At 46.1% G+C, this 16021-nt stretch overlaps 2 protein-coding genes across 4 annotated transcripts in view; one reads left to right on the top strand and one right to left on the bottom strand.

The window, feature by feature from the left end:
- Window positions 1-16021, top strand: part of elp3 (elongator acetyltransferase complex subunit 3) — a 116965-nt gene that overhangs the window by 16972 nt on the left and 83972 nt on the right. The window contains exon 2 of one of the 2 annotated variants that reach the window (XM_072560041.1): window positions 1070-1164. The exons of the other annotated variant lie outside the window; for it this stretch is intronic. The gene's annotated coding sequence lies outside the window, so the exon portion shown is untranslated. The remainder of the gene's footprint in view (window positions 1-1069; window positions 1165-16021) is intronic. 2 annotated transcript variants of the gene reach the window in all.
- Window positions 6436-15598, bottom strand: LOC140464648 (endogenous retrovirus group 3 member 1 Env polyprotein-like). Of its 2 annotated transcripts, none has more exons than XM_072560012.1 (2): window positions 14560-15598; window positions 6436-9233 (listed from the first exon to the last, which is right to left on the bottom strand). In XM_072560012.1, exon 2 carries the CDS (start codon window positions 8385-8387, stop codon window positions 7233-7235), a length of 1155 nt encoding a protein of 384 aa, XP_072416113.1. In that variant the 5' UTR covers window positions 8388-9233; window positions 14560-15598; the 3' UTR covers window positions 6436-7232. The 2 variants fall into 2 exon arrangements, with proteins under 2 accessions (XP_072416113.1, XP_072416105.1); XM_072560004.1 differs by having other exon boundaries at window positions 14649-15598.

Raw genomic sequence — 16021 nt, 5'->3', positions numbered from 1 at the left:
TGTGTACACTGTAACTCCATTCACTTACCTTGGTTCTGTACCCTTTAGTATCCTTGTTTCGCAAAAGTCTATTGATTCCAGATTTAAAATGTATTAATTGAGCTATGATGTACTGCTTTTGTTGGAGAGTTTCCACCATTTGAATGGGTTACCTAACTTCTGTATGAATTGAATCGGATTTTATGCTTATTGGCATCTGTCCCAGATTCTCCATGAAATGGGAAATAATTTCTCTCTACCTGTATTGTCTGTTCACTCATGGCTGTATTGGAGGCAAGGGCAGTATTGTAGAGCTGTTCAGCATCTAGTTGAGGGCTATACACTGGGATAATTAACCATGTCTTTCTGGATATCCCCATTACCCATGAGCTAGCCCTGGAGATGCTGCAAGGTGCAAACATTTGAGGAAACAGGTGGTTGTGCAGTATGTAAGTAGGTCAATGGACTGTCATCCAAGCTTGATAGTTCATGTGATTTGCTCAGATACCTCATGAATGGTTAGGAAGTTGATTACCAGGAAGAAAATTAGTGAATTGGAACATGCAGACTTGGGGTAAGAACAGCATTTATTGCGCATTCCTAGTTAAACTGCTTTGACAAAACTCTGAATCATTTAAAAGGACAGTTAAGAATCATTGCACAGACATGAGACTGGAGCCCCATATAAACTAGCCAAGTAAGAATAGCAGTTTTCCTTCCCTTAAAGACATTGAACCAATTGGATTTTCGTAACAGTTCAACTTCATGGACACTTTTAGCCAAACTACTTCTTTATTTCCATATGATTAAACTAAACTAAAATACTTAAAGTGCTATAGTAGGATTTGAACTACTATTCTCTGGATTATTATCCCATTAACCACACCAAACCTAAATTGTGTCAAAGCAAAGATAAACTCTCAGTGACCCACAGGATTGGTTCCAAAAATAAATGTTGGATAATGTTTGGTTCTTCTGTTTACATGTTTGTAAAAAAAATGAGTTTGCATAAGTTTTAAAAGGTTAAGTTCTTCCTATTGAGTAAACTGCATAATTTAACCTCCTGTTTTTTCCAACCCTTTCCACCTAGGGCACAATTTTTGGAGTGTGATTGAATATTCTTTACTTGCCTGGATGACTGCGGTTCCAACAATACTCAGGATACTTGATACAATCCAGGAAATGGTAGCTATTTCACTCCAAACACAACCTCATCAACCATTTATTGAATTGAATTCATTTAAATTGAATTGAATTTATTGTCACGTGTACCGAGGCACAGTGAAAAGCTTTGTCTTGCGAACAATACAGTCAGATCAGAGTTAAGTAGCATAGATAGTAAATAATAGGTAATAGCGGCAAAAACAAAAACACAGGTACAGGCGAATGTTAAGAGTTTGTGGGTCCATTCAGTATTCTAACAACAGTAGGGTAGAAACTGTTACGAAACCAGCTGGTGTGTGAGTGTTCAGGCTTCTGTACCTTCTCCACAATGGTAGAGGTTGTAAAAAAACATTGACAGGGTGGGATGGATCTTTGAAAATACTGGTGGCTTTTCCTTGACAGTGGGCTTGTTAGATGGATTCTATAGAAGGGGGGGGTTGGCCTCTGTGTTTATCCGGGCAGAGTTCACCATTCCCTGTAACTGTCTCCAATCTTGAATGGTACAGTTGCCATACCAGGTAGCGATACATCCAGACAGAATGCTCTTGATGGCGCATCTATAAAAGTTGGCAAATTTCCTCAGCTGCCTGAGGAAGAAGAGATATTGTTCGGCATTTGTAACCACATGGAGAGTCCAAGAAAGTTTGTTGTGGATGACCACTCCCAGGAGTTTAACACTCTCCACTTGTTCCATCTCTGTGCTGTTAATGTGTAGGGGGACATGAATAACATCCCACCGAAAGTCAATAATGAGGTCCTTGGTTTTGCTGACATTGAGAGCTAAGTTGTTCTCAATGCACCATTTTTCCAGGTCTTCCACCTCCTGTCTATAGTCTGTTTCATTGCCATCTGAGATTCAACCAACTATGGTGGTGTCTTCAGCGAACTTGTAACTGGCATTAGTCTGGTATTTGGTGACATAGTGATGGGTATACCGTGAGTACAGTAGGGGGCTGAGTACATACCCCTTGGTGGCTCCATGTTGAGTGTTCGTGAGGATGAAATATTGTCCCCAATCTTCACTGTATGTGGCCTGTGGAAACTGAGGATCCAGTTGCAGAGAGTGAAGCTTAGTCAGAGATCACTACATTTAGTAATCAATCAGTCTCGAGGGGATAATAGGGTCGAAGGCTGAATTGTAGTCAATGAGTAGGATTCTTACATAGCTGTTCTTGGTGTCAACATGTTCCAGGGAGGAGTGAAGGGCAAGTGATATGATATCTGATGTGGATCTGTTGGTCCGATAGGCAAATTGGAGTGGGTCAAGAGTAGTGGGGAGGCTGCAGTTGATTAATGTCATAAGTAGCCTTTCAAAGCACTTTGTGACCACCGAAGTTAGGGCTGCTGGGTGGTAGTCATTGAGACATGCTGCATGAGCCTTCTTAGGCACAGGATGATGTTGGCCCTCTTGAAACTGGCGGGGCAGTGGCCTGATGCAGAGAGAGGTTGATGATATCCGAGAAGACCTCTGCCAGTTGATCTGCACATGCTCTGAGTGCACGGCCTGGTACTCCGTCTGGTCCCATTGCTTTCCTTGGATTCAACGAAGGAAACCTGATCTGACTTCTGACGCAGTGACTGTTGGGATAGGTTCGTCAGGACTTGTTGGAGTAAGTGTCACCTCTCCACTGAAATTCTGCTCAAAGCGAGCATAGAAGATGTTGAGACGATCTGGGAGGGATATCTCATCATATGCTATCCTGCACTGTCTCTTTTTAGAACCTGTGATGTCATTCAGTCCTTGCCATATCCGTCGGGTGTCTGTCTGGGTCTCTAGTTTGAATCGGTATTGGTGCTTGGCTATATTAATGGCTCTGCAAAGGTCATACTTGGATTCCTTATATTTGAGTGGGTCTCCTGATCTGAAGGCCTGAAGCCTGGTTTTTCGCAGGTTCTGTATATCCTGATTGTCTTCCTTGGTATGCAGTCCTCCACACACTTGCTTACTCCACTAACAGCATATGATGGCACCAAGGTGCACTGCAGCAACTCAGAGAATCCTTTGACAGTACCTGCCCAATTCCACCTGGAAGGATAAGGGCTGCAGACACATGGGAACGCTACCTCTTGTAAATTCCACATACAATCTGAATTTGGAACCATATTTCTCTTCCTTCGTTGTCACTTGGTCAAAATCCCCAGAAACTCCCCTGTTAACAGCAATATGGTACCTTGACCCCAAGAACTACAGCAGTTTAAGATAGGTGTTCACCATCAAGGCCTTTCCACTAACATCGTATTTTGTAAATTATTTTAATAACATTATAAGATCATTTAAGACCAATTAGCTAGCCTCATCAAAACTATCCTGCAACTTTTGTGTCCTCCATTCACACCTGCTTTTCCCTGAATTAAAGGATTACAACTTCCTATTTTAGTATTGTGTTATTCTGTTATTAAAGGAAGATGAGCAAGGAAATCCAGGGATTTCTAGAACAGCTTTCCAACAATTGGTGTTGGCAAATCGACAGTTAAGACAAAGTTGTCAAACATGTTAAAATTTTCAGCAGATCGGAGACACAGCACAGATTTATACAAGATTGGTATTGCCTGAGAAACCTAAATGAATTTGTTGGAGAGGTGAATGAAGCTGTATGTGGATCATGATTAGATTCCCTACAATGTGGAAACAGACCTTTCGGCCCAACAAGCCCATACCAACCCTCCAAAGAGTAACCCACCCAGACCCATTTCCCTCTGCCTAATGCACCTAACGCTATGGGCAATTTAACATGGCCAATTCACCTAACCCGCACAGCTTTGGACTGTGGGAGGAAACCGGAGCAAACCCACGCAGACACGGGGAGAATGTGCAAACTCCACATAGACAGCCGCCCGAAGCATGGAATTGAACCTGGGATCCCTGGTGCTGTGAGGCAGCAGTGCTAACCACTGAGCCACCGTGCTGCCCCACCACTGTGCCGCCCCTATGCTGCAACTATGAATATTTTTGTTAAAGACTTCCAGAAGGTGTTTGATAAAGCCCATCTTATGAAACTACTGACTAAACTTGGAGTTAGTGGTTGGTAAAGTTTGACTTATTTAGAAAATTGGCTAAAATGCAAGAGGCACAGATGCAATATTCTGATGTGACTTGCAGTATCCTGCAGAGACCAGAGTTGGGAATCTCAAATGTTCACTGTAATTTCACTGAATGATTGAACAGACTTGAAGAGGCAAATTGCCTAATTGTGCTATATTATGCTGTTTTAAAAAGCACCTTGATCTTAGAAGGGAAAGTCATTTGCTTCATAATGAGAAGAAATAAGGACTTGTATTCCTACAGGTCCTTTTACAACTTTGGTGCTTTACAGCTTCTGATGAGTAACATCCCACCGAAAGTCAATAATGAGGTCCTTGGTTTTGCTGACATTGAGAGCTAAGTTGTTCTCAGTGCACCATTTTTCCAGGTCTTCCACCTCCTGTCTGTAGTCTGTTTCATTGCCATCTGAGATTCAACCAACTATGGTGGTGTCTTCAGCGAACTTGTAACTGGCATTAGTCTTGGTATTTGGTGACATAGTGATGGGTATACCGTGAGTACAGTAGGGAGCTGAGTACATACCCCTTGGTGGCTCCATGTTGAGTGTTCATGAGAATGAAATGTAGTTTCTGCTGAAGTAGATACTCTCGAATATGTTGACCACTTCCCCTAACATGGCAGCCACCTCTCTCAAAAGGCCATCATTGATGAGGAGATCCACTACTCCAACTCTGCTTTCTCTGAATATGTTGGCAAATCGACAGTTAAGACAAAGTTGTCAAACATGTTAAAATTTTCAGCAGATCGGAGACACAGCACAGATTTATACAAGATTGGTATTGCCTGAGAAACCTAAATGAATTTGTTGGAGAGGTGAATGAAGCTGTATGTGGATCATGATTAGATTCCCTACAATGTGGAAACAGACCTTTCGGCCCAACAAGCCCATACCAACCCTCCAAAGAGTAACCCACCCAGACCCATTTCCCTCTGCCTAATGCACCTAACGCTATGGGCAATTTAACATGGCCAATTCACCTAACCCGCACAGCTTTGGACTGTGGGAGGAAACCGGAGCAAACCCACGCAGACACGGGGAGAATGTGCAAACTCCACATAGACAGCCGCCCGAAGCATGGAATTGAACCTGGGATCCCTGGTGCTGTGAGGCAGCAGTGCTAACCACTGAGCCACCGTGCTGCCCCACCACTGTGCCGCCCCTATGCTGCAACTATGAATATTTTTGTTAAAGACTTCCAGAAGGTGTTTGATAAAGCCCATCTTATGAAACTACTGACTAAACTTGGAGTTAGTGGTTGGTAAAGTTTGACTTATTTAGAAAATTGGCTAAAATGCAAGAGGCACAGATGCAATATTCTGATGTGACTTGCAGTATCCTGCAGAGACCAGAGTTGGGAATCTCAAATGTTCACTGTAATTTCACTGAATGATTGAACAGACTTGAAGAGGCAAATTGCCTAATTGTGCTATATTATGCTGTTTTAAAAAGCACCTTGATCTTAGAAGGGAAAGTCATTTGCTTCATAATGAGAAGAAATAAGGACTTGTATTCCTACAGGTCCTTTTACAACTTTGGTGCTTTACAGCTTCTGATGAGTAACATCCCACCGAAAGTCAATAATGAGGTCCTTGGTTTTGCTGACATTGAGAGCTAAGTTGTTCTCAGTGCACCATTTTTCCAGGTCTTCCACCTCCTGTCTGTAGTCTGTTTCATTGCCATCTGAGATTCAACCAACTATGGTGGTGTCTTCAGCGAACTTGTAACTGGCATTAGTCTTGGTATTTGGTGACATAGTGATGGGTATACCGTGAGTACAGTAGGGAGCTGAGTACATACCCCTTGGTGGCTCCATGTTGAGTGTTCGTGAGAATGAAATGTAGTTTCTGCTGAAGTAGATACTCTCGAATATGTTGACCACTTCCCCTAACATGGCAGCCACCTCTCTCAAAAGGCCATCATTGATGAGGAGATCCACTACTCCAACTCTGCTTTCTCTGAATATGTTAACAAAGAATTCTTCAAGCCAGCAAAAGTCACAGAAAATACATCAGTTATTGTAATCACACTCCTGTATTGCGATGAGACCTGGACGGTGCAAATGTGACACAGAAATACACTCAGCAAATTCCATCAGCAATGTCTCTGCTCCACCTAGTAGGAGGACTGTGAAACATTTGTGTCCTTCTTAAAGCCAGGTCAGTAAGTATTCAGTCAAAATTCTAATGTTTAAAATATAATATAAGTGTTATAAAACGAAAATTGCTTCTTAATAATCGCTCTAGACAAATTCAGGAAAACAAAGCTTTATTAGCAAGTCTGCAGAGATGGGCAGCCTTCTGAGTAAAAGGCGCGCTGAGGCTTACAAAGTTTCTCATTATATACAGTACAAGTCCCTCCCCTCCTTGGTTCTAACGAGCCATGAGGTTCACATTCTTAAAAACATCATTATTCTCCAACTTGCATCCTTATCACAAAGTCTGCAACAAATGTCTTCAGACCCTCCCCTTCCTGGCTCTTAACGAGCCATGAGGTTCACATTCTTAAAAACATCATTGTTCTCCAACTTGCATCCTTATCACAAAGTCTGCAACAAATGCCTCCAGACCCTAGAGGTGTTATTTTTCTCCCCCTGTAGTCTTATCAGTCAAAGACTTATTCTTCTCTGTCTGTGCTGTAGCAGATGTCTCTGTATCAATCTGTAGCAGATGTCTCTCGAGTCGTTTCCCTGTCCTGCAGTCTTTATCAGTCAAGGACTCATCCTTCCCTGCCTGTGTTTATGGTTTCATCAATCAAGGGCCTGTTTGTTTAACTCTGCTCACAAACTGCATGCACTATTTTAAACTATTCTACTTTTGAGTATACAAAATGTTTTAAGAAAGCAAAAGTCTAATGTTTTAGAAAAGAAGCAAAAGTTTTATCTTTTATTATAGATCAGTCTGTGGTCTAGGCACATCTTAAAATTGCAAACCGAAATTACCTCTCACAATTCCACCCTTTTCTCTTTTTAAGATGTGCCTGACCAAGATAAGCCCCCCCCTGCCTTAAGGGCCCGGGAAATCTTTGGACTTTCGCAGCAACATCACCTTAAGTTCCCGTGTCCCATGTTGTGGAACCACCACTGCCTGGAGTCGGGAAATATTTTTCTGAATTAGAAGCTGAATACAGGGGATTAGGCAGGGTAATACGAGAAGAAGAATCACAACCCCCCCCAACCATCAGTAGCGCCGTGCGCCACCAACTACCACCTAGGAGACCACCCCACCATCCGATGCCACTAAGAGGACGCCAAGATTGTACTGGCACATGGGCCAATTTCCGAATTTCATCGGAAATTTCCAAAACCGCTTTACCATTATCGTCAATTTCTAGGCAGCAGTTAGTCAGGTTAAACTTCCCGCACACGCCCCCCTCCGAGGCCAACAGATAATCCAAGGCAAGTCGGTTTTGATATATAGCAGCCCTCATCTGATCCTGCTGCTTAGCCAGCAGCTCCAGGGCCAGGGCAGTCCGGTTAGTAATAACCTCTACGACTGCTTGGAGCCTGATAATTTGATTTAACATATAGATAGGAGTACGGTATCCCCATGATCCGTCCTGTGCCCATGTAGCTGGCCCGTAGTATGCAATAACCCGGGCCGGTGGCCACTCATCCCCCCAATCACCGACTTGGATATCCCTTGGCAACCTACGGAGAGAGTCAAAGAGTTTAATTCCCAAATCGTCGCCTTCCTTCCGGGGTAATAGGAAGAACGCAGGTCGTATTAGACCTAGGAAGCATACCCCAGCCCATCCCATGGGCAGTTTGGAGTATGCCTGATTACCGCATATCCAAAATAGGCCATCTGGAGCAGGCCCTCCCTGCCTCACAACGTCATCCCACAGCTCCTTTACCCCAGGGACGCCCTCATAAGGACCAGGACCACTGCAATTCCAGTAATCAGCCCCCAGCTCGTCAGAGGAGGAATCAGTACGTAATGGAACGCACGAGCCATGATCTCGGTTTGCAATGTACCAAGTAATATCCTCAGGCCACCATACTCGCGTGGTCGCATCCAATACATTCTGACAGGGACTAATCCCTACCTCCACGGTCCCCTTGCCTTCAATACAGAACTGGCCCTCAGGGCTGTTTGTCAGTCTCCACCCCTGGCTTTTCCTTTCGTTGACATGAGTCCAAGTGGTTTGCAGTAATTCCCCTATGTCTAAGCTTTGGCCAGTCCACGGCCATTGTTCTGACATATGCGGCCCCCCACAACCCAGCAATTGCTAACATTTAAAACAGTGGCTATTCTAGAGGTGAGATCAATAAACAGGTTTTGTGTAATATCAGGGAGTTCAATCTTTTCTTCTACCTGTTCGTATACAGATGGTACTTTAGAGAGCATGACCGTTCCCTGACGGTCTTGCTCTTTCCCCAACCCCCGATCAGTGTTCTGTATCTTGGTCTCCTTGACTCTGTCAACCTGCTCCCTGAGCAACACGGAAGATGGGTCCCACCCTCCAGTTTTGCTAATACATACCCAGCGCTCATTTATAGGGCATCCACGGATTTTGCCACCGTATCCCTTATTATACACCTGATAATAGGGTCTTCCGCCCTCCCAACATTCATGGCGTGCACTCACATCATAACACCAATCGTCCACATAGGAATGGGACACAAATGATCCCGTGTAGATTCGAATCCCAAGTCTTACTATAGTTCGACATTTGTCACATCTCCCCTCACCCTCCCCCACATACAGGAGTAAACTGATCAATATCCCCACCAATACAGTCCAAGTAGAGTTCATTATTGCTGTCTTTTCAGTTTTACCACCAACGGCTTGTCCCCTTGCTCGCATGTCCAAGTGCTTTCTTCTTCAGACGGAACAGGCCCCTTTATCCTTGACGCGTGGACCCACCCTTTTTCTTTCGTCCGAACAGCTGCTTCAGTTGTTAACAGAACCAGGAACGGTCCTTCCCACCGCGGCTGGAGCTTTTCGGCCTTCCAGGTCTTAACGAGTACCCAATCTCCGGGCTCCACCTTATGCAGGAGGAAGTCGAGCGGTGGAGTCTGAGCCAGGAGACCTTTCCTCCGGAGTTCTGCAAAAGAACGGGATAAGGCCAGTAAATAGTTTCTGATAAATACATCTCCCCCTTGTAAAGTGGGACATCCGTCAACCTTACTCCAATATGGTAATCCGAACAGCATTTCATAGGGGGAAACCCCGACATCCCGGCGAGGTGCCGTACGTATCCTCAATAGGGCAATTGGCAGGCACTTCGGCCAAGGTAACTTAGTTTCTAACACCAGCTTAGTCAATTGGGTTTTGAGTGTGCCATTCATTCTCTCAACCCGACCCGAACTCTGAGGATGCCAGGGTGCATGGAATTTCCATTGGATACCCAGGGCAGTACAGATCAAATGGTGTCGTTTAGAAATAAAATGCGTCCCGCAGTCTGAGTCGATAGATTCCATTATGCCATATCTCGAGATTATGTTCTCTAACAACAGTCGGGCCACGGATGGTGCATCGTCTTTGGCAGTTGGGAAAGCCTCTACCCAGTGAGTGAAATGGTCTACTATTACTAGCAGATATTTCCATCACTGCACTGGGGGTAATTCTGTAAAGTCGACTTGGATCTTCTGAAATGGCCTAATTGCGAGGGGCTGACCACCGGCTGGCATAGAACGCATGGCTTTCTGGTTAATACGCCGGCAAGTGGGGCATCCGACTACCTCTTGTTGGGCTAATGTGTGTATCCCCCTGCATACATAGTCTCTCAGGATCGTGTCGCACATGGCTTGCACCCCCCAGTGGGTCTGATGGTGTAATCGGTGCAGAATACCCCGGGTGATCTGTTTGTTCAGTACTTGTCTCCCATCAGGAACCGTCCACTTCCCGTTAGTATCTAGCCGGGCACCCAATTGATCCATTTTATCAATCTCCCCCTGGTTGAAGACGGGTTGTTTAGCGAGCCCTTCCCTCAACGGTATTAACGTTAACAATTGGACGGATTTTTCGACCGCTGCCCGCTTGGCTTCCTCATCTGCCAGCCGGTTTCCCACCGCTTCCGGTGTCGACCCCTTCTGGTGACCGGGTACATGGACTACTGCGAGTTCCGTAGGTAACGCCAGGGCTTCCAACGTTAGGCTGATCATTTGTTCGTGAGCTAACTCTTTTCCCCGGGAAGTTATCAATCCTCGCTCTTTCCAGATTTTCCCAAAAGTATGAACGATCCCGTATGCATACTTTGAGTCAGTATATATGGTTCCCACCTTCCCTTCCAACAACTTCAGGGCCCTCTGGAGGGCGTACAACTCACAGGATTGGGCTGACCACTTCCCAGGCAGTCGTCCGGACTCGATCGTCTGCTTTGCTGCACCATCTATGATAGCATAGCCACTGTACCGCACCCCACTGATGCACCGGGAGGACCCGTCGATGTACAGTTCCTGTCCTTCACCCAGCGGGGCTTCTTGCAGGTCCTCTCGGCTCTTGGTCTGCAAGTCTACAAATTCCACACAATCATGCTCCTGTTCTCCATCTACAGGACGTCCGTATAGAAACTGGGCTGGGTTGCAACTGAGATCTTTTGCAAAATTGAGATCGTCCCCGGTCATCAAAATCGTCTCATACTTCAGGATGCGAGAGTCTGTTAGCCAGCGGTGTGCCTTCTGAGCCAGTATGGCACTAACCGAATGTGGGGAATATACTGTGATCCTTCCTCCAAAGGTAAGTTTTCGGGCCTCTTCCACTAACATTGCCGTAGCTGCCACTGCCTGTATACAGGTCGGCCATCCACATGACACAGGGTCTAACATTTTTGACAAAAATGCAACTGGCTGACGTTTCCCTGCCCGCAGCTGGGTAAGCACGCCCTGGGCAATTCCGCCGGCGCTATTGACATATAACTGGAACGGTTCCTTCAGGGTGGGTAAAGCCAATACCGGAGCTCGGATCAGTTTACTTTTAATAATATTAAATCGCTGCTCCTCCTCATCTGACCAGTCCACCTTTTGTACTTCTTGTCCCAGTTTGTCGTACAAGAATTTTACTAAAGTGGTGTAACTTTCAATCCATATCCGGCAATATTAGATTAGATTAGATTAGATTAGATTTTAGATTAGATTACTTACAGTGTGGAAACAGGCCCTTCGGCCCAACAAGTCCACACCGCCCCGCCGAAGCGTAACCCACCCATACCCCTACATCTACATTTACCCCTTACCTAACACTATGGGCAATTTAGCATGGCCAATTCACCTGGCCTGCACATCTTTGGACTGTGGGAGGAAACCGGAGCACCCGGAGGAAACCCACGCAGACACAGGGACGTGCAAACTCCACACAGTCAGTCGCCTGAGGCGGGAATTGAACCCGGGTCTCAGGCGCTGTGAGGCAGCAGTGCTAGCCACCGAGCCGCCCACAGGAATATCCTACTAGCCCCAGGAATTGTCTGATTTCCTTCTTCGTCCTGGGTATTGGCATACCCGTAATCCCTGATATTCGTTCTGGCGTGATACGGCGATGCCCCTTACTGACTTGATGGCCCAGATATCTTACTTCTTGCTCCACAAACTGGAGTTTTGTCCTGGAGACGCGTAGGCCCTGTTTCCCCAGGAAGTTCAGCAGGGCAACGGTGTCTGCCCGTACTTCCTCTTCTCTTGGTCCTGAGAGTAAGAGATCATCGACATATTGGAGCAATTGATTTTCCGCGTTACACCGAAATCCTCCTAAGATCTGCTCCAGTATTTGTCCAAACAAGTTGGGTGACTCCGTGAATCCCTGCGGCAAGACCGTCCACCTTAACTGTCGCTTTCGTCCTGTGAAGGGATTCTCCCATTCAAAGGCAAAAAGGTTCCGACTTTCTTCGTCAAGGGGGCAACTCCAGAAGGCATCCTTCAGATCTATTACGCTGAACCATTCGTGTTCAGGGGAAATTTTACTCATTAACGTGTAGGGATTGGGTACCACCGGGTACCTAGCCTGGACTACTTCATTCAACCCCCGCAAGTCTTGCACCAGCCTATATGTCCCATCCGGCTTCCTCACAGGGAGTATTGGAGTATTGAAAGGGGACATACATTCCTCCAGTAGTCCATCTGTGATTAATCTTTCTATCACAGGTTGTAACCCCTCGCGTCCTTCCATAGCAATCGGGTACTGTTTCCTTCTCACGGGGCCTCTTCCTGGTAACATGGTGATTTGGAGAGGTTTGATGTTTAAACCCCCTCTGTTCCCTTCTCGGTACCATACTTCCGGGTCTATTTGTTGATCATCTTCTTCGGTGAGGGCGAACAACCGTACCACTATTTCCCCGTTACTTGGTACCGTTCCGATCCCTAGTTTGACCTGCAAGTCTCTTCCTAACAAATTAAACCCCGCCGATGGCAGTAGAAGGAGGTCTCGTTTAGTAGTTCTGTTTTCATACCCAATTTCCACGTCCTCCACCACTGGGACTTGTAATTTCTGTCCTCCAATTCTAGATACCCCCATAACTTTTCCTCCTGCTCGGGTGCCGGGGGGTATTTGGATTATACTTGATCTTTCGGCTCCCGAGTCCACCATAAATGTGATCTCCGATCCTTGGGGTCCTACTTTCAAGTTTACCAGGGGTTCCTGTCTATAGTCCTTTTGCCCCAAGGGTAGGAACCCCCGACCTCCCTAATCTTCCTCCATCAGGGCGTACGACCGCACCTCCCGCTTGTAGCGGGGGCACTCCCGTTTAAAATGTCCCTCTTCATTACAGTAGTAACATCTGAGTATCCTCTTTGTTTCCCTGTCGCGGTCTCATGTTCCTCCACTCTTCCTTTGTTCCGGCCATGGTTCTCTTTTCCTCTGCTCTTGCCACGACTCTCCCCTTTCCTGTTTCTGCCACGGCCCTCCCTTTTCCCTTCTTCCAGCTGTCATTTGTTGCACCGTTTGCATCATTATCTTTGTCGCCTTCTTTTGCTTCTCATCGTCCCTTCTCACAAACACCTTTTGCGCCTCCCGTAGTAGTTCACTTAGAGCTTTACTATCCCAATCATCCATTTTCTCCAACTTCTTTCGTATGTCCGGCCAGGCTTTTGATACAAACTCTACCCGTATGAGTTGTTGCCCCACGTCCGTCTCAGGGTCCACCCCAGCGAACTGCTGCAAGTTCTTCCTAATCCTGTCTAGGAAGTCCGTAGGGGTTTCCTCCGGGTTTTGATGAGTCCCAAAGGCCTTGGTAAAATTGTGCCCCTTCGGGGCTGCGTGTCTTATTCCTTTTATCCAATATTCCCGCATGTCTCTCACGTTGCGCCGTCCTTCCTCCGTGTTCTTATCCCACTCGGGGTCGGTGAGGGGAAACTTCTGCTCCCCTCCTTCTCCCCCCTCTTTCTCCCAGACCAACAGCGCAGCTTGTCGTATCATCTGTCGTTCCTGGCTAGAGAACAATGTTTTCATGATGGAACACATCTCTTCCCACGTGTAAGTATTCGGACCCAGGAACTGATCTAATTGTTCAGCCAGGCCCATGGGGTCCTCTAGTAGACCCTTCATCTCCCTCCTGAAATTCCGTACTTCAGTACTCGTCAAGGGAACGTTCACATATCCCGTCCCTCCTTCCTCGCCCCCCATGGGCACTTCCCGGAGTGGATTCATTAATGCAATTGAGGTAGGGTTTTGTCCGTGACCCCTTCCAGCTCGAGATCTGGTCTGCACCCCTGAGGTAGCCTGTGATTCCTCCCCTTTTTCTTTCCCTTCCCCTGATTCGTCGTCACCCGGAGGAACATTTTGTGGGGCAGACGGGGTCACGTAGGGCGGCGGTAAGTGATCTAAAGGTTCCCATTCTTTCTGTCTTCTCGAGTCTTCATTAGTTGCCTGCATTTGGCAAGATATCGCAACCGGTAGCCAACAAAAGGCATAATCACTTTCTTCTAGATTATCACCCGGTTTTGAATTGACATATAAAATGAGAGCTTGCCGGACCCAGTCTTCGTCAGTACCGAATCTAGGCCACCACACTGAGTCGCCCTGAATAGGTTTCTGGGACCACTTTTCACAGTATTCTACCATCTTCTTTTTAGATTTTCCTTTTCTCCCGCCCTGATTCCAATTATTTAACATTCTTCCTAACGGACTATCGTCAGGTACCCCGGGGTATGTGTCATTGTCCCTGTTTAAGCCTACCCTTCCCTTAATCGCCTTGGATCCCCTATTTCCCATTGCCGAGGACTTCGTATTTCTCGTATTATCCCGTGATAATCTATCACAATTTAGCCAATTCCCGGACCTTCAGTCCCGTGATCGCCCAGGTTCCTTTGCAGGCACCCCCGGTCTTTGGATTCCTGTGTCCTACGTCTCTGTGACACAGATCACAGGCACCCCGTAGGTACACGTTCCTCCTCAAACACGGTCTCTGCAAAATCCCTCACAGGCGAGCCCCGGTCCCTAGATACCTGAGTCCCACGTCTCTGTAGAAAAATCCACAGGCACCCCGTAGGTCCCCAGGCCTCCGGAAACACGGTCCCCGCAAGTTTTTTCTTACCTGGGTTCGGTGCACCGAAATTACTCGATCGTTAACCGTCCCCACTGCCTCGGCTACACCCCTCCTTTGTTTTCCTGAGCCTCCCGGGTATCACTCGCTCAAGCCGCGCGGGGCGACAAGCAAGGAATCAGGGACTGCCGAAATCGGCAGGGTGCACCTTCTCCGATGTCCTTCCTCAGCTCCCCTTGCGGCCGGAGTGTTGACCGGATGAGCCCCCAAGTTGTTAGAAACGAAAATTGCTTCTTAATAATCGCTCTAGACAAATTCAGGAAAACAAAGCTTTATTAGCAAGTCTGCAGAGATGGGCAGCCTTCTGAGTAAAAGGCGCGCTGAGGCTTACAAAGTTTCTCATTATATACAGTACAAGTCCCTCCCCTCCTTGGTTCTAACGAGCCATGAGGTTCACATTCTTAAAAACATCATTATTCTCCAACTTGCATCCTTATCACAAAGTCTGCAACAAATGTCTTCAGACCCTCCCCTTCCCGGCTCTTAACGAGCCATGAGGTTCACATTCTTAAAAACATCATTGTTCTCCAACTTGCATCCTTATCATAAAGTCTGCAACAAATGCCTCCAGACCCTAGAGGTGTTATTTTTCTCCCCCTGTAGTCTTATCAGTCAAAGACTTATTCTTCTCTGTCTGTGCTGTAGCAGATGTCTCTGTATCAATCTGTAGCAGATGTCTCTCGAGTCGTTTCCCTGTCCTGCAGTCTTTATCAGTCAAGGACTCATCCTTCCCTGCCTGTGTTTATGGTTTCATCAATCAAGGGCCTGTTTGTTTAACTCTGCTCACAAACTGCATGCACTATTTTAAACTATTCTACTTTTGAGTATACAAAATGTTTTAAGAAAGCAAAAGTCTAATGTTTTAGAAAAGAAGCAAAAGTTTTATCTTTTATTATAGATCAGTCTGTGGTCTAGGCACATCTTAAAATTGCAAACCGAAATTACCTCTCACATAAGTTTGCAGATAGCACAAAAATAAATGGGGAGGCAAGTTGTGACGATGCCAGATGGAATATAATGCGGTGAGGGGTTGCTCTTTGGCAGGAAGAATAGAAGACTGAATATTATTTAAATAGAGAAAGACTGCACTGGAACTTGGAAGTCACTCGCATAAATCATCCAAATTCAGCAGATAGGAAGATAAATGGACTGATGGTCATTTTTCAAAGCAAATGGAATACTAAAATAGAGAAATATTGCTAAAACTGTACAATGTGCTAGTGAGACTGCACTTAGAAAACAGAGAAATGGTTGTGTCTCTACGCCTGCACCGGGAGGCCAGAGTTCAAGTCCCACCTGCTCAAGAAATGTGTAAAAACATCTCCGAACAGGTTCATTAAAACTATATTCTCCAAGCAAAGACA

The sequence above is a fragment of the Chiloscyllium punctatum genome, chromosome 3, assembly GCF_047496795.1.
Source record: "Chiloscyllium punctatum isolate Juve2018m chromosome 3, sChiPun1.3, whole genome shotgun sequence".
In the NCBI taxonomy this organism is placed as follows: domain Eukaryota; kingdom Metazoa; phylum Chordata; class Chondrichthyes; order Orectolobiformes; family Hemiscylliidae; genus Chiloscyllium; species Chiloscyllium punctatum.
This window is presented reverse-complemented; position numbering and strand designations above follow the sequence as displayed.